The sequence below is a fragment of the Orbicella faveolata genome, unplaced genomic scaffold (assembly GCF_042242905.1).
Source record: "Orbicella faveolata isolate gen_17 unplaced genomic scaffold, um_ofav_v1 contig_14, whole genome shotgun sequence".
NCBI classification, from domain to species: Eukaryota; Metazoa; Cnidaria; class Anthozoa; order Scleractinia; family Merulinidae; genus Orbicella; species Orbicella faveolata.
Window position 1 is genome coordinate 17,755,018 of NW_028301541.1, and position 22,483 is coordinate 17,777,500.

General features: G+C 39.1%; 1 protein-coding gene and 2 pseudogenes across 2 annotated transcripts in view; 1 reads left to right on the forward strand and 2 right to left on the reverse strand.

Moving 5' to 3' along the window:
- Positions 1 to 301: 301 nt before the first annotated feature.
- Positions 302 to 2,460, reverse strand: LOC149114337 (kelch-like protein 2; annotated as a pseudogene).
- Positions 2,461 to 5,810: 3,350 nt separating this feature from the next.
- Positions 5,811 to 9,033, reverse strand: LOC149114338 (kelch-like protein 11). Its single transcript, XM_089286809.1, has one exon. It carries the CDS (start codon positions 8,545 to 8,547, stop codon positions 6,826 to 6,828), a length of 1,722 nt encoding a protein of 573 aa, XP_089142935.1. The 5' UTR covers positions 8,548 to 9,033; the 3' UTR covers positions 5,811 to 6,825.
- Positions 9,034 to 18,737: 9,704 nt separating this feature from the next.
- Positions 18,738 to 22,483, forward strand: part of LOC110057358 (intraflagellar transport protein 74 homolog) — a 10,015-nt pseudogene continuing 6,269 nt past the window's right edge. The window contains exons 1-8 of the transcript XR_016206280.1: positions 18,738 to 18,782; positions 19,300 to 19,359; positions 19,495 to 19,557; positions 20,089 to 20,122; positions 20,730 to 20,845; positions 21,131 to 21,171; positions 21,976 to 22,055; positions 22,372 to 22,425. The product of XR_016206280.1 is annotated as an intraflagellar transport protein 74 homolog (transcript). The remainder of the gene's footprint in view (positions 18,783 to 19,299; positions 19,360 to 19,494; positions 19,558 to 20,088; positions 20,123 to 20,729; positions 20,846 to 21,130; positions 21,172 to 21,975; positions 22,056 to 22,371; positions 22,426 to 22,483) is intronic.

Consider the following 22,483-nt stretch of genomic DNA (forward strand, 5'->3'; position numbering starts at 1 on the left):
CACCAAACAATTCTAGTTTTCGTTCTCAACTTGCAATATAGCTAACTATCGAAAGATTTTTGTTAACTGAGTTACAATTAAATCTAAAACACACTGAAACTGAAAACTATGTATTTATAAGTTCTGCTGTACAATGGTCGCAGAAGATGGAAGACTTGAAATGAAACTGTTCAGTAAAATGTTGAAAATAGGCCATTTCCGAGTTGTCTTTCGCACTCCGTGCCAAAATGAGTCCTCGTGCCAAACCATTCATATGAAAATGTGTTTCTTCTATAAGTTCATTTTCATGCAAATCAAACTCATTTTCACAACAAAGTTTTGCACAAGGACTCGTTTTGAAACAGAGGCAAAAGGAAACTCGGAAATGGCCTACTGTCAGCTGGAGACACGACCGATCTCGTACTCAGACTTCACTCTGTCTCAGTCTCCATTCCGCTTGCCCGAAGGAGATCTGGGTTCAATATTACAACTGATCTTCATTATTCAAGTGATGATGAAATCCAACCGAGAAAACGCTTAGGCCGGTAGAGGAGAAATTTTTCCCTCGGGAAGACGAACAAATGTAAGACATAGTGGATATCCTTTCCTCTTGAACTTCCCGATCCAATCTCGTTTTTTCCCCTGCTTGACTATTCCTTGATAACATCAAGTTTGTCTAGTATTCCTTTGGAGAGTTTCAGAACACAGCCGGTAAATGTACTGTCATTGCGTTTGCAGATCATTTTCACTGGTATGATTGTCTTCTCGATCCACTTGTCCTCAGTAGGGTCATAGCATTCAATACTCAATTGTCGTCTATATAGGAGATTTATGCCACCCAGCACATAAAGTGTTCCTTTCAGACACACCATACTGCCATACATGCGATCAACTGTCACACTTCCAATTAACTGCCATTCATTTGTCGAAATGTTAAACATCTCACATGCTTTCAAACACGATTGCCAATCCTCCGTCCCTCCGGCTACAATAATCTGTCCTTCAGTTGCCACACCAAAAGCGCACCATCTCGCTTGTTGCATGCTTGCAATTTCCTCCCATTTGTTTTCTACAGTGTCAAATCTCTCAGCTTTCGTAACGCAGTCATTCTCTAGCCTCCCACCACAAACATACAGATGATTGCCAGCCGCAACAACACAAAACCGTCAGCCATGAATATCGCTCGACATTGTATCTTTTGATTGCGGCTTTTCTCGTTGATGTGTTGACCTCTATCGCGTATATGTCGCCTCTAACGACAGCCACCTTGGTGGGCCATGTAACGGACAAATCCAAAGTACACCAGCCATTAACAACGGGATGATACCTCTCTCCCTTAGCAGCAGATGGAAAAGCGTACAACTGATCACAGCAACTTAACTTCTCAGTTGTATAGCTTCTCTCTAACAGGCCCTCTGCTAAACGCTTCCACTCGTCTTTCTCTGGGAGATAACAGAAAGTGTATGTTCCTCCACAAGCAACAATGGCGCGGGTTTCAAGCCCTTTTCTCGGCGCCTGAGGTAGATCTCCTTCACATGTAGAGCTACTCAGCTTTACTGCATCTGAAATCAACTTTAAACAACCGAAATTCTCTCGCACAAGTTCGTTTATCACGACATCCGATAAAAAGTCACGCGATAGGAAAGCCAGGCGCACCTGACCAAACAATTGTTGAAACGATGCTTTTCGCTCGCTTTTGTCTTGTTCGATCCACTTTAATACGATTTCAAAAACATCTGCTTCAACTGCAACAGAAATTTCGTGACTTGAAATCCACCTCTCGACTTCTTCAGCTTCCAAGTTTAAGAATTCATTCATTTCTCCCACAGATGCAAAGTTCGCGTGAATGAACTTTCTGGTGTTGGTGATCAGGTCGTCGCACTTGTACATCTCGGCAAAATAAAATGTTGAAATATAATTTTACTTGGACATCTGTCGTTCTAGAAATCGCTCTGATACTTTTTCCAAGCCCGGAATGACAAGAAAGTGCGCTGCAGCGATAAGATCCTTGGAATTCTCTTGAGTTACGTCGACAGTTCCTGTGTAGATGAACTCCAAAACATCTTCCGTTACGGCACCTGAAATCTCTTCAAACCAAACAAGCCCTTCTCGATTCTTTTTCATATCGCTCTGAAGAAGCTTGAAGAAGAAAGGGCTTGCTGCGGAAAGCACAGTTCCATGAGCTTTGAATTCTTTGTCATCTTTCGTCACCAAAGTTACGTCGCATAAATGATCTTGTCTTCGCAACGTGTTAAGCCGCTTCGCCAATTCTACACAGAAAGTAGCTTGCTCCGTATCAGAGATTGGCTGTAGATCTTCCATAATCCACACAATAGACTAATTTCTGTAAATTACAGATTCCTTTAACGTCAAATAGCTCTACGAAATCAGTTTCGACCGAATCTACAATCGACAGCGAAACTGTTTGGAAGAGGACACTGGAAGCGAGATGACGTCATCGTGTAAGGAAGAATTGATAGACTGGACTGGACTGGACTGGACTGGACTGGACTGGACTGGACTGGACTGGACTGGACTGGACTGGACTGGACTGGACTGGACTGGACTGGACTGGACTGGACTGGACTGGGCTGGACTGGACTGGACTGGACTGGACTGGACTTGTCAAACGTGGACTTGCAAAACACAGACTAATAGAGCGCAGCCTACAAAAACACAGACTAGTCAAACGCAGAAAAATATTTTTCTTTATTGAAACGATCATTTCTCATCCAAACAATCAAATGTATTTAATGTAATTCCTTAACAGAAAAAGAAACAGAAATTTATACTTCATTAACAAGTAACATTAGATCTGTTCATGTCATCTCGTCTTTTTTTATCCATAATGTTGCTGCCTGTACAGTGCTCGCCGGGTCAACCAAATTGCCTTGTTAGTAAAGTATTCACCATTCCGTATCTTCCGTAAGCTCAGTCCAAATGATTCACTTCCAGCTGCGTTGCACTTAGTTTCCAGACTCCTGGTTGAGAGAAATATCACGGTTTACCGCGAACGTGTTCCATCTATAGAGAGAACTCTTTTATCACACTTAGTAATTTAGTATTGTTTCTGTTTTTAAATTATTGCCAGACCTCTTCATTTTGGTCAACACAAGGTCGATCGGCGAATATACCTCATAACACGTACCGGATTACTCCTAATTGGTTTGTCGCTCTTGGTTTTCCTTAGTCGCAATCTTATATCTTGAAGTAATTCCTCAAATAGTTTACATTACAAACACTTACCGTTTCACTGTTTCCTATGGATAACTTGATAAAACAATAATTAACAGTGCAATTTGCCTACATGTTTGACGGAGGGCAACAGGAAACTTGGTGATGAAGTCACGAGGACAGCTTACACTCAGGAGAAGACGTTCTGTTGAACAGGTATAGTTTTAGGGTGTTTCAACTAGGATAGGGTATATAGTTTAAGTATTTAGTTTCTGAACATGGTATCTGTTTGTTTTTGGCCTGTGTACTGTACAGCCACTCACTCTCGTCAGAGTGAGCAGATGTACACAGTCAAGACAGGGTAAGGGGGAGTTAAAGGGACACTGTCACGAGATATTTGCTTAAAACTGTTATAACTTCACGAAATGTTCCCTAAATTTATTTAATAAGAACTTAATTGGCTGTAGCTAAATGATTAAAAGCAATTTCTTGAGGAAAGTCCACACTGCAGCTACGATTTTCCAAAAAGTCAACGATTTTCGAGCCAACTTGAACCTTTGAAACCCTGACATTCTGACGCTTTTTTAAAAATCCATAACACAATCCGTTTCCATGCTCGCCATCGTTAGCCATCCTCACTTCCTAATAGGTTCTAAACATTTGTCGAGTACTGCTCTACAAAATAAAACCATTATTGTTCAGCTTCCAATGATCGATATATGTTTTTGAGATTCCAAAAATCATGCTAAAAATAGTGACACTATCCCTTAAATTCCGCCGACCATAGAGGCCTTATTTCTAAGGTAATCTCTCGTAAATTATTTTTAGATCAGTCACGGCAAATCCCAGGAGAGTCTGAAAGGAGCCAGTAGGGTCAGGCGATAGATTGTTCACGTGGCAGCCCAAGCGGCTTTACACTCGTTTTCATCCTCCACGCAACGCGCGCGGTAACGTTGTCCGCGGAAATGTCTAAAAATAAATTGGAGGGATGGGCCCGAGAAAACGTATTGCGAAGCTTCCTGTGCATCAATACTTGCGGGCTCAGGCAATGCTGGCTGCAATGGCGGAGAGGATGGCGGACAGTATTAAGATATAATAGGGAACGCGAAGATGTCGCTCGGTTGATTTATTCATTCTTGGTCAAGCATGGCTTTTTTTCGGAATTTCGCTTTTTAGAAAATAAGGCTACCCCTGCCTGCTGCCAGGCTCTCTTGCTTATTGCTTGCAATCGGGATATCTTTTAGATGTTCTAATTCATAGTTTATCTTTTCTTTGTCCCATTATCTGCCTACCACATATACTTTTTAATGTGACTACCCAGTGGCTTTTCTTCCTTCTGTGATTTGTTCAATTTTTACCCGAAATAAAGGGGGGGAGGCGCCTACATCCGCCACTGCTACCTTTGGTGGAGAATTGTCATAGTCTTCTTTATATTCGCTCGCTTATTAATGAAATCAATAAAAATATATATAAAAATTGCTAAATCCTGAATTATTCGTCTAACTTTCTATTCAAAGAGTTTGCAGACAGAATATCTAAAATCTCCCGCGCCTAAATACAATATTTAGAAAAGAGACAATTCAAATAATCGCACTGAGACAACCATTCTGTGCGCGCTTACAAGTTTGAAAATTTAATAAAATTTGTCAATATTACTTGCGATGAAAATTTTGTCGCGTTCAGTTCTTCTTATGGTCGGTTTTCATCTACGTTTCAAACATTTCACACACAAATACTTAACAAATCGAATGTGGTTTAGCATTGTCTGTACTCGACAATGATATGCGTCATCAGTGGACCGGGCAACGGGCACTGACAACGTTTCGGCTTCTAAGAGATCTTGTTATGATCAGTGATAATTCAACTCCTGTACCATATTAACTTCTCTTGTGAAATTTTATAAACTCGATTACAGTCAATCTCGTTTCCTGAGTCCTCGCTCGTCCCTTGACGCTGACCGTAAAAGCGAATGCTCTGGGCATGACAAATGATAATCTTGAGCACGTACTCTTGCTTTGAAAATAGAGTTGTACCTGTCCTCTAAGGTTCAGTTCATACGTCGCATTTCTGCCGCGTCGAATTCAATTTAATTAAGTGCGGCAGAAATGCAACTGTGGATTCATACGTCGAACTTGTGTCGCACTTAATTCAGAATTTATACTGTCGGGTATGTCGGCCAGCGGAAAATGTTTTAAATGTAGAGTATTCAATATGGCGGACGAAAATACTCAGCGACGAAGGACTTTAATTTTGCGAAAAATTCTCCGCCAATGGAACAAGAAGGAGAAGGCTGACAACGGAGCAGTATGTGTTGCAATATGTTCAGGTTGCACTGGGTCGAGAATGGCCAAGTTTTTCCCCTTTCTTTGGCGGGAGAACATTTACGCATGCTCAAACATTAACATAATGTATGCATTAGATTCGACACGGCAGAAATTCGACGTCTGAATCGGTGTCGCATTTCTGTCGGATAATGCGACAAGACCAGTCGAACGTGCGGCAGAAATGCGGTAGCCGATTCAGACGTCGAATTTCTGTCGAATTGAATTCGTTGAATTGAATTCGACACGGCAGAAATGCGACGTATGAACCGGGCCCAACTTTGAGCTGAACGACACTGAATATCATCGATCTCTCGGTAAGTAAACACCAAACAATTCTAGTTTTCGATTTGTTAATCACAACTAGCGATATAGCTAGTTATCTGGAAAGATTCTTGTTAAGTGAGTTACAATTAATCTGAAACATACTAAAACGAAAAACTATGTAAATATATTTATAAATTCTACTGTACAATGGTCGCAGGAAATGGAAGACTTGAAATGAAACTTTCCAGTAAAATGTTGAAAATATTTAGCTGGAGACACAACTGATCTGGTACCCAGACTTCACTCTGCCTCAATCTCCCTTAAGGTGGCTCCCTATAGTTTTACGACCGCACGCGCGCTCAGGACGAAAGCTCAAGTAATCTGTGCGCGCTCGAAGGAAAACGTCAGTGTTTTTCGATATTTGATTACGTCAATATGAGCACAACAAGCAAAACTGACAGTGAATTTTCTCGCGTTCCTTCGGTGAAAGTTCGTAAAACTTGGCAGATTGGTAGCAAATATTTTACTTTAGTCGGAGCTCGTTTTTCAGGGAAATCTATAAGACCAGTTTTGTCGCAGCGGTAAAAGACATAAATTTGCAAAAATAGAAAAACCTGCCTTTACAAACCCTACTTTTTTCGTGTTTAAAATTCGTGTCCCGCAAGAAGCGATATGCTATGAAACTTTTGGAAGATTTCACCGAAGGAAATTCAAGAAAATCGCAAGTAAAGCCATAAAAAAGTAAAAAAACATATTTGTTCGGGCATTTCTAATTCAAGACTAAAACCAATAATTTTAACAGAGATGATAGTAAAACACTATTTAATCATTGCTTATTACATGTAATTAGTTTGAGAGGACTGGGTGTAAACTGAATACGAATGCAAAAACGGGATTCAAAACATAACACTTGCGCGCGCAACGCCATAAATGATTACCCTATGAAGCCACCTTAAGCCTGCCCGTAGGAGATCTGGGTTCATTATTACAACTGATTTTTATTGTTCAAGTACTGATGAAAGCTAACCGAGAAAACGCGTAGGCCGGTAGAGTCGACCACCCGATCTCGTTATATCCTGCTTGACTATTCCTTAATAACATCAAGTTTGTCTAGTACTCCTCTGGAGAGTTTCAGTACACAGCCGGTGAATATCTCATATATAGTTTCATCGTCTTCGGAGATCAGATTCACTGGTATGGCTGTCTTCTCAATCCACTTGTCCTCTGTAGGGTCATAACATTCAACACTCAACTCACTTTCCTCATAGACATTTGTGCCACTCAGTACATAGAGTGTTCCCTTCAGACAAACCATACTGCCATTTGCGCGAGGAACTTTCAAGCTTCCAATTAACTGCCATTCGTTTGTCGAAATGTTAAACATCTCACATGTTTCCAAACACAAATCCCAATTCTCCAACCCTCCGGCTACAAAAATCTTCCCTTCAGTTGCCACACCAAAAGAGTACGCTCTCGCTTGTTGCATGCTTGCAATTTCCTCCCATTTCTTTTCCACAGTGTCAAATCTCTCAGCTTTCGAAGCGAAGTCATCCTCTACCCTTCCGCCACAAACATACAAATGATTGCCAGCCGCAACAACACAAGAGTGTTCCCTGCAGCCCTCATGAGATGACAAAACCGTCTGCCATGAAGACCGCTCAGCACTGAATCTTTTGATGGTGGATTTTCTGGATGATCTATTGATCTCTATAGAATAGAATTCGCCTCTAACAAGAGTCACCTCACAACAAGTTGTGGTGGGACAGTTCAAATGATCCACAGTAGACCAACAATCAAGAACAGGATCATACCTCTCTGCCTCACCGTCAAATGGAAAGGCGTACAACTGATCACGGTGGTTTATCATTTGAGTGTACTCGTTTCTCTCTGACAACCCGTCTGCTAATCGCTTCCACTCGTCTTTCTCTGGGAGATAACACAAAGTGTACTGCCCTCCACAAGCAACAATGACGCGGGTTTCAAGCCCTTTTCTCGGCGACTGCGGAAAATTTTCTTCACTTAAACAGCCAGGCTGCTTTATAGCTTTGGAGATCAGCTTGAAACAATCAGAATTCTCTTGCACGAGCTTGTTTGTCATGACATCCCATAAAAAGTCACGCGATAGGAAAGCCAGTCGCAAGTGACGAAACAATTGTTCAAACCATGCTTTTCGCTCGCTTTTGCTTCGTTTGATCCACTTTAATATGATCTTAAACACATCTGCTTCAACAGCAACTGAAATTTCGTCGCTTGAAATCCACCTCTCGACTTCTTTAGCTTCCAAGTTTAAGAATTCATCCATTTCTGCAACAGATGCAAAGTTCTCGTGGATGAACTTTCTGGTGTTGGTGATCAGTTCGTCGCACTGGTACATCTCAGCAAAATAAAATGTTGAAATGCAGTTTGATTTGGATATCTGTCGTTCTAGAAATTGCCCGGAAAGTTTTTTCAAGATCGGAATGACAAGAAAGTTCGCTGCAGCGATAAGATCCTTCGAATTCTCTTGAGTTATCTCCACACTTCCTGTGTAGATGAACTCCAAAACATCTTCCATTACAGCACCCGAGATCTCCTCAAACCGAACAATCCCTTCTCGGTTTTCTTTCATGTTGCTCTGAAGAAGCTTGGAGAAGAACAGGCTTGCTACAGAAAGCACATTTCTATGAGCTTTGAATTGTTTGCCATCTTTCGTCAGCAAAGTTATGTCGCATAAATGATCTTGTCTTCGCAGCATGTTAAGCCGCTTCACTAATTCCACACAGAAAGCAGCTTGTTCCGCATCAGAGATTGGCTGTAGATCTTCCATATTCCAGAAAATAAACTTACAGATTCCACTGGAACCGTTTAGACGTCCTCAAATAGCTCTAAAAAAATCACGACCGGGTACAGATCGCTAAGCGAGATCGAAATCGAAACTCTTCTTTTACGGAAGAACAAAAGTAGACTTTGAGCGGGATGACGTCATCGTATGATGACTGGAAAGATTGGATTGGACTGGACTAAAAGGATGGACAGGACTAGTAAAACATGGACCTGTAAAACGTGGGCTATTGAAAATCGCGAAGTTGTAAAACGACCACTTGTAAAAACAATACTTGTAAAACGCGGAGAAGTAAAATTGGAGAATTGTAAAACGTGGACAGGTTAAAATTGCGATCCTTTTAAAACTAAGACTTGAAAAACATGGACTCACGATTAAGACGAAACTAGTAAAGTGGCATTAGATCCCTTGATGTCATCTCGTCTTGTTTAGTTCATGATGTATAAACTCGCATATGCCTCCATTGGGCTTGTTAAGTCAACAAGGAATCAAGAAATCAATAAGAAATCCTTTTCCTTAACAGAACAATGCAGACCCTGTACCTCAACAGAAAATATTCAGTGAACTGTAAACATATCTTGCAACAGAAATAAACCAAAACAAACCTTCCTAGCATAAAGCAAATGGCTTTTTTATTTAGAGCACGGTGTCAGACACTCCGGAACTCTACTTGGAAAAATTCAGATAGGAAATCAAAAGTGTCTATGATCTCTATAGTCGAAAGTCTTTCGTCAATTACTGATGTCTCCATTCCTTCCATACACTTTCCCTAGCTCTTGTAAGTGCAAAGCAGACAAAGCATTTTCCTACAGTTAATACGTGTCGATATACAAAAGACTCAGTGAATTTCGGCCGAGTTCAATTAGCGACACACACTGGCCACAAGCAGTGGCATTTAAAAAACTAGCAAAAAAACATGGCTCACATCCTCTTGTGGCATTACACGTCTAGCGAATAATCTGCAGTGATTTTCGGTACATTTCTGATATCCCTTGATGTCGATTATCCACCAAGTTACCGACTGAAGCGAAGTAAAAGACGCCCAAACAAAAAGAACCTGCGAGCAGGCCAAAACAGGTCAGTTTCAAGCATTTCTCATTTTGCAAAATCGCCTCACTTCCACCCAAATTGCGGCCCATCGCTCAGATTTCGCTCAAAGCATCTAGAATAACTGTTGAATTCTCTGAATTTTTTCCAAGCCCGTAATACAAAGTCTTTTAATTTTGCCATGTTTGCTATTACCCAAGATGATCTCTAGCCAACATGATCATCGCTCACAGCCTTTGCCAGGCATTTCAAAAAATAAAGTAAGGTAACGTGATGTCATGTCATGTCATGTCATGTCATGTCATGTCATGTCATGTCATGTAGCCTGAGCTTGGTCCACCGTTTGTGTCTACAGTCGTTTCATTTGTAAACTTTTTCAGGAAATGCCTGGCAAAGCGATCGACTCTTTGCGTTTGGACTCAAACAAGTGCTCCCAAATTAAAGACTATTTGGTATACAACAAAGGATGGGTGTATAATTAGATCAATCGGTAGTTGACAGAAGCGCTGCCTACAATTACCCAAGGACATTGAGTTGACTCGCCGAATCCGTGGAGATTGAGCATATAGTGGATAACACTTTCACGAAACAAACGGCCCCTTTAGGAGCCACCACATGAATAAAAGCAATGATCAATTGATCCTTTAGGGAATAACCTCAAATAATAGACCCAACAAATTTGTGTGATACGATTCAGCAATGACTTTGCGACCCAAGTTTTTGGCAACATATTTATTATTTAGGAAAAACAACCCCCGCGAGGTGTTGAAAACGTGAATAGAAGTCAAGTTGGTTGGAAAAGTTTTGTTGTAGCAATTAACGTTTCCTTAGTTGTTTCGGGAATATATGACGCGGGACCCACCGAACAGGTAACCATGCATCCCGTTCCTCGATTGTCTATAAAACTACAGCCCTTCACTCTTTCCTGTTTTTAAAAAAAACATTTTAGGACCAAGGCATTTAGAACTGAGATATGATTCCTCGTATTTCAGTGACAGAAAAATCCGATAGCAGTTTTCACCATGGTTGGCTTGGCGCGCGTTTTCAAGTGAAAACTGCGCTTCCGGTGTCGCCGCTTCAACCTGAACGAGATTTCCGGCCATTTGTTGATCCGCTCACGAACATGAATCTAGTTGCTAGAACTTCAGACAACGCATAACAAAAATATATATATATAAATTACGAGGCAGAATTGGAGTTTTGTACTCCTACATCGAACAGTAATCAATCGATAACTCATCCTAAATTTCTTGAACGCGAACTCAAGTGAGCTCTGTTTACGTTCGATCGAAGAGGGAACATGAGATTCGTCTAAAGCTTGTTGCAGAAACTCTTCATAGGCTCAGTTCTCAGTGCTCAACACTCTAGCCACAGAAGGGTTTTTCTTCTCACCAACAAGGTTTTTAGAAAACATTTCAGTTATTTTATTACATTTTTAGTCTGGAAATTGGGTTGTAGTTTCGAGTAATTTGGCGCGTTACTTTGGCGCGTGGCCGTGTACATAACGAAAGTGCTGTTTAATGAACGGCTCGTGGTCCAATATTTACGTATTACGGTATATTGTTATTTTGTTATCATGATTTCGTCTAGAATCGGAGCATGCATCTGTTTGATGGCAATGTTAGGTGTAAATGTTGACCGTGTTTAGCTCCGTCTATGCTCAGATTGTTGTTTACTAATCAAGAATGGTACACATTCGATCATTTTTAGCTCATTAATGACGCGCATGCGCCATGAATGAGTTATTGTAATGGTGCAGATGTGGACGAAAGTTATACGTAAACGGAAGTTATGCGTGGACGGAAGTTGACCCTAACCGGAAGTTCCCGCTTAGTAAATGTTAGAATTTATAACGCGATGAAGTTAAGATACACATGTAAAGAAAAGCAATGCTTGTATAGTCCAAAAAAAATTAATAATAACAGCAAATCACATCTCCTATAATTTGTAACGTTTACAAAGAAACCGAAATGTTCATACCTAAAGCGGCGTCATTTGAAGACATGCTTCCGGTTCAGTTTCTCATATCATTAGAGAGCTTAAGCACAGACGTTTTTGAGCCACGGACGTCAACCGGAAGTCGAACCTTCTCCTCCTCGACGCGTATTACTCGCTTTTCGTTGAAAATGTCAAGTTTTAAATGCTAAAATGAGAGTTTGCAACTCATTGGTCGGGCATGAAAACGTGCTAAAAGCAAGAACATAAACTTCCGGTTGACGTCCGTGGCTCAAATTCGTCTATGCTTAAGCTCTCTATTAGCTCATGCAGACCGTAGAGGCAGGCACGTTGCATGACGCACATTCTTCATTTTTAAATACGGAAAAAATCCCTCTCTTCTGCTCATATGAAAAGGCGAAACACCTACCAATTTCAATGTGGCTCTGAAACGGAATGTCATGAAGTAGAGGGTGCGTACACCTCGCTGACCTGGTGAAAAAAGTTCTTTTCTTCGCAATTCCACGGCCGTGAAGATTCCAATGGTTAGAACGCAATGTGTTTAGAGTGCCAAATCGGGGCAGACATAAATTAGAAATTAGGCCGCGTCTAAGTCTTAATGAAGAGATTCTAGGCCCCCTCCAAAAAAAAGTAAAATGGCAATGTAATGACACATTTTCTTTACTCATCTAAAAAATTTAAAGAATGGCAAGTTTTTGATAAGCGATGCACGTTTCAGTATGTTTATCTTTTATGCTGGTAAATTTAATTTGGCGGACTGCTCACCAATTAACCGAAATTTGGGTAAAAAAATTCCTACGACATTATATCAGCTCTGAATCAGGAGCCATAATCGGGGACGGAGACCGTAAGTCTCGGGATTCGGGCGCACCTATGATATGGGACAATTTTTCTATTTTTAGAACAAATTGCGCCATCCTGACGTCATATATCTGCGCGTATTCACGCACATGTCAGGGGCTCTCGCGTGGATGTTGTCACGTTGCGTGATCAAATGATGAGAGTTAGAGATTCTCGCGTATTTTTCACAGCGATGGCAGGGGAATAAGGCAGGGAATACGAACCAGGGCGCTTATATGTAGTTTAATGCTCTGAGCTAACGGAAAAGGTGGGTTTTTCAGGGTCGAAAACAAGACTTCAATCTCGCGCTGGGAATGAATAATAAGATCTGCTCACGCTAGTTGTAAGCTCACGCGTATGCTTAAGAATATAGCAAGAAAACTCTCTACTCTGGTATCGAGTTAATTTGTGAGTTTCTCAGACAATGTTTAATCATAACCAAAACCTGTTTGATGGTTTCTTATTGCCTCTGCTTGTTTGGTGAGTTTGCAAAGGTTTTTGAAAGGAAAGTCCGACGCGTACAATTAGCTCATTTGCATAGTGCAGCTCGTGCACTTTCAAGTCCGAGTCGATGTTTTCAATTGTCAACAAATCTTGACAAAGATTTCTTTCGTTATCTTTTGTGTTGACATGCTGCAACAAATTTCACGAATGCAAAAAAGGCTACTAACATCGTGTGTGTTTCTTCAACACAACCATAGTGAAGTTTTACACTGCGAAAATGAAAATAGACAAGGATTTTTTATAACTCGATCAACAAAATCGAAATCGTTATTCCAAGTTGATTAAAGAAAGCGTCATCGTAACTTTGCTGATTGTTTCTGCTTTATTCACATATTTCCAGCTTAGCTTTTAATATGTTCTCAAACATTTATCAATCTTAAACATATTTAAAAACTATAGAGCTATTGTTTGAGTTCGATGTACGCTTTCACAGGAAAGAGCGGCGGAAGTACAATTTTCATGTTTACTGACTGTACAAAACATGCATCGGCGGGCGCTCTCATTCATCGACAACAGAGAATTTACTGGATTTTTACACGAATAAAACTGAGCAGTATCTACGGACGTAAAGTTATTATGCCTTGATGAAACATGAAGCGTTGCTTACAATTCAAGCGAAACTCAAACTAGCAATTATTTTATTTTAGTTTTCGGTCGCGATAGACTGACAAATTCCTCGCAAGCGTGTGGTTAGAGGAGCTGGGAAACTATGAAGTCCTGAAGCTCTGCTATATCTAAATATATCCAGTTGGTTTTTTGCAGTGTAATGGAAAAGCTGTTAATCTTCAACATATGTGAAATTTAAAGTGGAGTAATGTACAGTTCATGTGAAAGAAGCATCCGTCGGAACACAACTTGGTCAGCGATATATATAAGCTTACAGCGGAACATACCTAACTTCGACACTGTCTTACTTCACTCAAACTGGAGCAGCTTACGACGAAAATACTCAAGCAAAATTCCAACAGACGTAAACGCGTTGAGTTGTGGGCCAAAAACGTGAAAAATTTCGGGAATTTCGGACGCCATTTCCCCCGCGCGACATCCGCAAAAATCCTCGCAGCATGCACGCGCGTGTGCCGCAGGTGATGGCGCAATTTGTTCTAAAAATAGAATTATTGTCCCATATCATGGGGACAACCCCAATACTAGAAATGGCGCGCGCTTACGGTCTCCGTCCCCGATTATGGCTCCTGCTTTGAATATTATACTTCAATGTTCGTCTCTGTATATATAGAGATTCAATGGTACAGTGTACCAGATGTACTTTATATATCTTTTTTTAAAATCAAACAAAGTGATTTTTACCAAACGTGAGTTCAAGTAATCATAACAGATTTTATCTTGAGAAAACTTATAAATTGGAGACTCATTGGAGGTCTCACGCTATGATAAAGATAGAAAGGTCACGTGAAATATTATCAGCGCACTTTAGAAATAGTAAACCACAAAATGGCAGTAAATTTCTCTTTAAAATGCCTGTAATAATAATTATAAAGAGTTGGCCTGGCGTATTGAACCTTGTGTATTATTAAAGAATTTATTTGAATAAGCCATTTAGTTTATGTGTCTAAAAAAAATTCAAGAATGGCAACTTTTTGATAAACGGGTCGGGTTTCGTTATTTGCATATTTGAGTGATGATAAGTGTAATGTTGCTGGCTGCTCGAAAATTTACACAAATTTTGACAGAAAATTCGTACGATAAAATATAGCAGCGTTTACAAGCATATTCAACGTCCTGACCATCTCTGTGAAAGGTTCAGCAATCCAGTGTACCAATTTTAGTTTCCATATAAATGCATATCTTTCTAAATCAAACAATGCTCTACTTAACGTCACAAGAAAATATCATAGTTAATGTAAATTGACTATGAAACTTGTAAATTCGAGACTCACTGCAGTTCTCACGCTATGATAAAGACATAAAGGTCAAGTGAAATATTTTCAGCGCGGTAAATTTCTCTTTGAAATGCGTGTAACAATAATTATGAAGAGTTGGCCTAACGTATTGAACCTTTCATATTGTTATAGAATTTATTAGAACATGTGTAGTTTATGTATCTAAGTTTCAGTTTTAGGACAGGAATTTGTATTTTATTCAGAATTTTGGTTATGCTTAGTTGTTATTAGTGTATATGGCTGTATCTCACAAGGACTGTGAACTACCGAATACACCAATTTTGATTGGCTGAAATCGATATTGAAAGCGGTCTAGGTTTTCCCATCCGAGACCGGCATCTAGACCGGTAATGTTGAAAAAGTTGTTCTTAAATACAAAAATATTGACTACATTCTTCTAGCAATATTTTTTATCGAAGTGTCAAAAAGCCCGATAAAAAAAAGTAAAGAGGATGAGCAAATTTTGGCAGAATTAAGTTCAACTCATCGCCGTTCGCAACCAAAATGTCAGTTCCCTACAAACCCGTTACATTAAACAAATTAAATTGTTCTTGTTTCATCGCTATATAATAAACACCTTATTAACCGAGCTTAGTCGGTCTGTATGGGAGAATCTTGACCTCGGTCGTGTGTAGACCTCACTGTGTTCGGTCTGTACCACGACTTCGGTTAAGATTCTCCCATACAAACCGACTAAGCTCGGTTAATAAGAGCTTAATAATGACCAGCATGAAGAACAGCGATGAAGATGAGATGTAAACGTCTTTTGTTGAAGTTTCTTCTTGTTTTGCGGAGTAAGGAAATGAATGGTAACCATAGTAAAATAAAAATTCCAAAAAATTGTGTTTGTGTTGTATCGTGGGGCGATGTTTTGCTCTCATGTCCCTCCCCCGCCCCGCCCCCACTCCTTTACTTTCTTATTATTTCCCAGTGATCTTTGCGAGTGTAGTTCGTCTCCGCCATTTTGGCACGTGTGCAAGAAAAACAGCGGAAAATTGAGTTTATCGTAGTTTCAAAGGTTTGTTCTTTGTTTCAGAACGGCTTGAGCCAGTGATATTACTTGATCTGGGTCATAAGCTAACTTTGTTTACTTCTTTGCTTGTTGGAACGAAGAGGTGGAATGTGGAGACCTGTTTGTTGACAACGTCTGGACGACGGTAAGCGCGCTTGGAAATTGTTTTGCGGTGTGATTACCTTACAGTTTAATAAGATAAATACTTAAATAGATAAATAGTAGCGAGCCGTCCAAAGGTAACGAGCCCACCAAGGACCTTCGCGTTAATTGTTTCTTACTGCACACGCAAATTCACAAGTTCGGTGACCCCTATTTTTTCCTTTGATGGAGTATTTTCTCTACCAATTTTCTATGTTTAGCGAAAAAATGAAGAAAATCAATCAATTAGAAGTTTGAATTGTTTGCAAAATGCACTATTGAATTCCGTTCTTTTTAGCTCTTCGTTTATCTGTGCGGCAGTTTCAAATGCCTCTTGAAGGGTTACGTTTTGTGAAAACGTTGGCAACATTTGGAATTAATTATACAACAGACCCACTTCTACAAAATATGGCTAAGATGGTTTGTCTCCGTTGAGTCACCTTTGATATTTTTAACTATAAAGCCGTAGACCATGCTGAATTACTTGTGCTAATTTTTCAAAATCATGGAAATTTTCCACACGCTTTATCTCTGAAACCAAGTTGGTGACCTCCAAATTTTTTGCTTTTCCGACACAAGTAACTCCTTATCTGACTGCAGTAAAAATTAAAAAAATATCAACTGGAAAATTTGCGAACCAACGTCCTTAAAACAAAACCAGTAGAATTTTCATCAAATAACAGGAACAAAATAATATGAACTTTTGGTGAAAAAATTAAAATTGAAAACTCTGTCTCATTTTCAGCAGAAGCGTATTAAAAGGAACGATTCTTCAAATTTAAATTGAAAACTCGTTCAGTGTACTGAGATGTTGTTTAAGCAGACTAACACAGCAGTGCATCATGAATTAGAAATAGTTTATGGTATCTGACTAGCTTTCCTGCTGACCACTGAGAACACGGTCTTGGCAGGAAGAGCCAACCCATATGGCAGCAACATAGATTTAAACTGGAACAAAGAATGTAATCTGATGTTTAAAGAACTGTTTTTACGAATTTCCGTCTTTTTTTTTTTGTTCAAAGAGCTCAGTCATACCAACTATAATTATATAACGCTTTTTGTTCCCCGAAAGTAACAACTCCTCAATAGTAACGACCCTCCTAAGGTAATGAGCCCTAAAGGCTGCTAATTCCAAAAGTAATGACGGTCGTTACTTTCGTAAGTTTACGGTATTTTAGATTTGTTTCATGCTTAGAAGCGTATCCTCTGCATTTCCAGTGACCATCTACAGGCTTGGTATGGATATTTTCTGGGACCACACAATATGTTCATGTATGGGCTTATATTTTGATGAGTTACTGGTTCATTGGTCAGAGTGGGTTTACTGAGATATGGATGCATGCTGCAGTTTGGAGAGCACAAGATCTAGGAAAGGGTAAGAGTTATTCAAGCCATAGCAAGAGCAATAGACCTTTTCATGGTTTCTGATGCCATCTTGCTTGGGGGGCAAACACGACAAAAATTACTGTAAATGTATGGGGAAGATGGAGAATCTAATGTCTAACAACTCATGGAAATTTGAGTTCTGAAGTATTTATGAATTAAAAACTAAAGATACTTACATAAAAGAATTTACAGATCACATTTTAGAGAAATGGCCTCGCTTGGCCATACATTCCATACATTAGTTTGTAAAACCGAGTTGCAATTCATGGGAAAATTAAGAGTGAAATTAAAAGTACAATTCATTGCCTAACAGTAAATCTATATTCTTCAAATTTGACCAAACAAACCTGCCGTTGGGGTATCTTTTCCTTGTAACTCATAAAATACTCAGAGCGTCAGTCACTCTCAATTTATTGGGAATTGAACTTTTGACTTTTCCCATTCATTCACAGCAATTTTTACTGTGTGTGCCCCTTAAGCAAGATGGCGTCAGAAACCATGAAAAGGTCTATTTCAAGGGGGTCGTACAGTACAGGGGGTCTTGGCCACTGTTTACAAACCGAAAAAACAGCGAATCACAGATCACAGATATAAAAATTTCATTTTCCTGAATCACGAAAATAAGCAAGTAATGTACTCTTTGCCTAGTGGCTAGTGACAACTTAGATGTTACTAGCCAAAAAAAAATTTTACTAGCCAAGCGTTGATGTTGGCTTGGTCCAATAACAGCAGAATTACCAGCAAGACTTGTAAGCTACACAATGCAAGCAATTCTTTTTAATACATACTGTTGGTGATTACATCATACTTAAACCAGTTCCAGTAATAAAACAACAAGATATTATATTTATAAATCAATGTGAAAAATGAAAAAGAGTGCATTAGCATTTAGACTTACATCTTCTTCCTGAGTGGGTCATTTCTTTTCAGAACTCTTGTTTTTTGGCTTTTTCTTTTTTACTGCTAGTAAAACCTTATATCCGTCATGGAATTTTAAGAAAAACCAAAACAATGCAATTTTGCATCTAAAACCTCTTGACCAGTTGACATATAGTCAGCACACCTTGTGTCATGCTTGACTGGTAACGTTAAACACTAGGGCGAACCAATTTATCACCGAATTGCGCCAGTTTTAATTTTTTTTTTAATTGCCTGGTGTTTTCCTCACATTAAATCTCTCAGGCTAACAGATCACGAAGAAAAATCCAGGGATTTTGCCGAAATGACTTTCAGGACTCTGTTTTTCTTTGAGACTTCCATGGAAAAATATCAAGACCCCAAAACATCATTGTAAAAACTGTCGAGACTTCTTCAGTCTCTGCACAGACAGGAGCTTTAGAATTTAAACTGTTTCAAAAGCAACGTTAGCGAAATTTGACTGCTAATAAATGTTGAAGGAAATAAATCTTCCTCATGTTATTATTTCTGCAGTGGTAAGTTTTGTCAGTATGGACACAATGACAAATCACCTACGTGTTGTTACGTTAAATGAAATGTTATCCTTTCACAGTTCCGCATGATTTTGTGTGGGATTTTATCAGGATGCCCATGTTTTGTTCTACTAATTTTGTAACAAAAAAAGAAGATTGATGTGTGCTTTCAGAAAATGTTGTCTTGTTTGTCAATATTTCTTTCAATATAATAACATGTTCAGTTTTTATACCCTTTCAAGTACCACACAGCGAAAAGTAAACAATGAAATTCTGACCTTGTTTCTGAGTAAAGTGTTAGTGTTTGACTTCCTTGAGAAAGACAGAAACTAGTTTGGCCAATTTCATTTTGTTTACTAGCCAAAGTGGCAAGTGGAAATCAGAAACCTACTAGCCAAAACTAAATTTCTACTAGTTTGTGGCTAGTTGGCTACTGTTAGTGTCGAGCCCTGAGGTGTGAAAGCAGGCTTTTTTAATTTTATGTTTAAAAATCTCATTCTATTTTGTTTTTGTTATGTAGCCTCCTGATCAGAAAGCAAAGTATGCTAAGTTGAAGAATGTCAACAATTCACTGCAGTTGGTGAGTATTTACTGTACATGTGTTTAGCATACATTTATAACAATATTCTCGAAAGAAAAAATATTCAAAAAAGTTCCTATCGTGTCACTACAGTGTATATTTTTCTTACAAACACAACACGAACTTGTTCAACAGGAACTTGAACAGAAACAGCAGGAGTTAGATGCTCTGACTACTCGCATCCAGAGCCTTGAAGATGTAAGTATACTAGAGTAACTATTTTGTGCATGTGTGGGAATTAGCTGCCTAACACAAAACATGCTTATGGTGTTCATTAACTTGAATAAGGACCCACACATTCGTCAAATTGTAGTGATTACATGTATTAATTTTTTGAGTTCAAGTTGCAGTGTAGAATTTCTTGTTCCAGAAAGCTGTAATCCACATCATAACATGTAACCTAAGAATACTTTATATGCTGTACAATTATTTTAGAGCATGCATGTAATTTTTATGCTAACTGTACATGACTTGTTCCTCATTACATAAAATTTTAACTTAAAAAGGGGAAAAGATAAATGTATACACTGTGTCACTTAAGCCTGCAATTGAACCGAACCATTCATAGGTTACCTTTAGCACTACTGCTTATCAGGTTAAAATGGAGTACATTACATGTAAATTTAATCATGCAAACAAAGTTAGTAGTTTAACACTTTTATTAAGTCAAACTTAAACTCTCCCTACTAATTCATACACGTATCTGTGTTTGTTGATTTATGTCAACAGGAAGTGTCCAGCTCCCCAGTCAAACAGGAACCTGGTAAGAGAAGCCATGAATGGTGTTTTGTTGGAAATTATGCTTAAAGTTCTACCATTGCTACTCCACAATATTTTCACTCTGCAACAGCAGCCACATGTTGACTTAGAAGTAGAGTCACATTGAACAGGATAATAAACAGATCCAGATGAAAGAAGTGCTCATTAGCTGTTATTTAGATGGTCACACATTAGGGTTTTATCCACAGACTAAAAAGTTAGAACCACCTTGTACAGTGTAATAAACAGTACCACATGAAAGTACTGCTCAATAGCTTTCATTTAAATGGTCACACACTTGGGTTTTATCCACAGACTAAAACGTTAGAACCAACTTGAATAGCATAATAAACTTAAGAAAAATATTGCTGACTGATAGCATTTATTTAAATGTGCAGGAGATCTGAGATGTTCATATACCTGTTGTCTGATAGTTACCCAGCCACATGTAGTCCATTGTATTTTGATTGTGTTACTTTGTAAAATTCTTTGTTCTTTTTAGAGTGGTACTGTATTGCTTTCAGCTTATCACATGCTCTGCTATGCAGTACTACATGTACATGCATACACTGCAATCGTTTGTTTGAACCGTGTTTCTCCATTGTATTTTCTGTGACTCTATGAAAAATTAAATGAGCTGGGAGAGAAGAAACAAAGCTTGATCGATGAGATGGAGAAGGAGAACAGAGGAACTCCTGCAGAAGAAAGAGAAAGACTTCTGAAACAGGTAACATCTCTTATGATGAGGCTCCATGTTATTTCTCCTTGTTATTGTTATTTTCTAAATGCTGTTGCAGGGCTGTCCTCAGTTATTACTTGCAATAGGATGGCTGCAGCGTGCACAATGAAAGAAACTGGGACCTTTACTATACGGACCTTTAATTGATCTGTATTACTATCAACATGAATAATGGCTGGCCATTTGAGCCCCAAACTGTGTAGAAATCTATCACAAACTTTGCTAAAGAGTTACTAGTTTTAAGTTTGCTTTTCCATATTTTATATTTAACAGGTAAAGGAGGATAATCAAGAGATTGCAAGAATGGAGCGCAAGTATGTTTAGTTTATGAGTCAATGATCCTTACCTTAGTATTTTTTTAATTGTGTACAGGTACATACATGTATGTGTATTGCTTGTTCTTGTGGGACAAAGAATCCCTTAAGAAATGGGTTCGTCTTTTGAAATTGTGAAAAAAATATTTTAAGGCACCAGAGTCCATTTTCAGAGATGTAGCCTAATGTCATATGTTTCCTAACAGAAGGGGAGATCAAAGGGAGAGTGTAGGGGGCACTGCTCCTCCCTATTAATTCTGCTAGTAAAGTAGTACCTGTAATAAAACCGTTGTAAACTGATAGCTTCAAGTAACACTGGTCAGTAAAGGGCCGCATCACAGGCAAAACAAGGCATTTAAAACAGGTTAAAATTTTGTTTCTTCAAGACTTAGTTTGAAAGGTTACTTCAAGAGTTATTGTAATATGAATCAACTATGAAAATTTGGAATAGAACACTCCAAATGTTATGCGATGAGCATCCCAGTTGCTGTTATACTTGGGGAGCTTGGACATCTAGTTCATGTGTGGTGAGGCGGAGGGGATTGGGGTGCTAACTGTGATTTAAACGTTTTGGTAAAGACAATTGAAAATAGTTCAGATGTTTTGACAACCCCCCCCCCCCCCCCCCCCGCTACTCCAACCTTTGTCTAAGTAGTTTTGAAACAATACTACTTGGTAGCGTTACGACAACTATAAAGCCTGACTGAATTGAGAAGCTGATCGAAAAATATACAGGGACTGTGTACAGTTTTATTTTCACGTGTCCAACCATTCTCTTGCTGAAGTAAAACGTTTCTGTTGTAGGACTGCTGAGCTTCGGGAGAAGATTGAAACAGTCAATGGCGAAATTCAACAGCTAGATATGGATCTTGAAGAACATCAAGGCAATTAACCTCTGATTGTTTGAAACAAAGTGTAGTTACATGTATATTTACACGTTTTATTCCTTAGGCCCTGATGTCAAGATGTACTTAAAAGCTGTACGTTGTCAATTTGCCATTTGCTGTACGGCTATTGTTATCTGCACATGTAGTTTGCCACTGTGTGTTATTTTAGGGTAAGCTAGTGAAAAATTCTCTGGCTTGTACAAGCTGTAAGCAAGGTGAAGCCAAGATGAAATTGTAGTTTTCTTTCTTACCATATCGTACGCATACTTGCTAGTTTAGAGTAGTCACTAATGAGTTTGTCCTCTGTTTTCAGGTGAACGAAACGTCAAGTACAAGGAATTGAAGAAGCGAGAAGAAACAATGGATGGTACGTCCTGCAGAGATTGTTAACCCCCCCCCCCCGGGGGGGGAGGCCTTCCATGTTA

What these genes read in the sequence shown, in the direction of transcription:
- LOC149114338 (XM_089286809.1), bottom strand. Translation starts at nt 8,547, where the DNA reads ATGGAAGATCTACAGCCAATCTCTGATGCGGAACAAGCTGCTTTCTGT.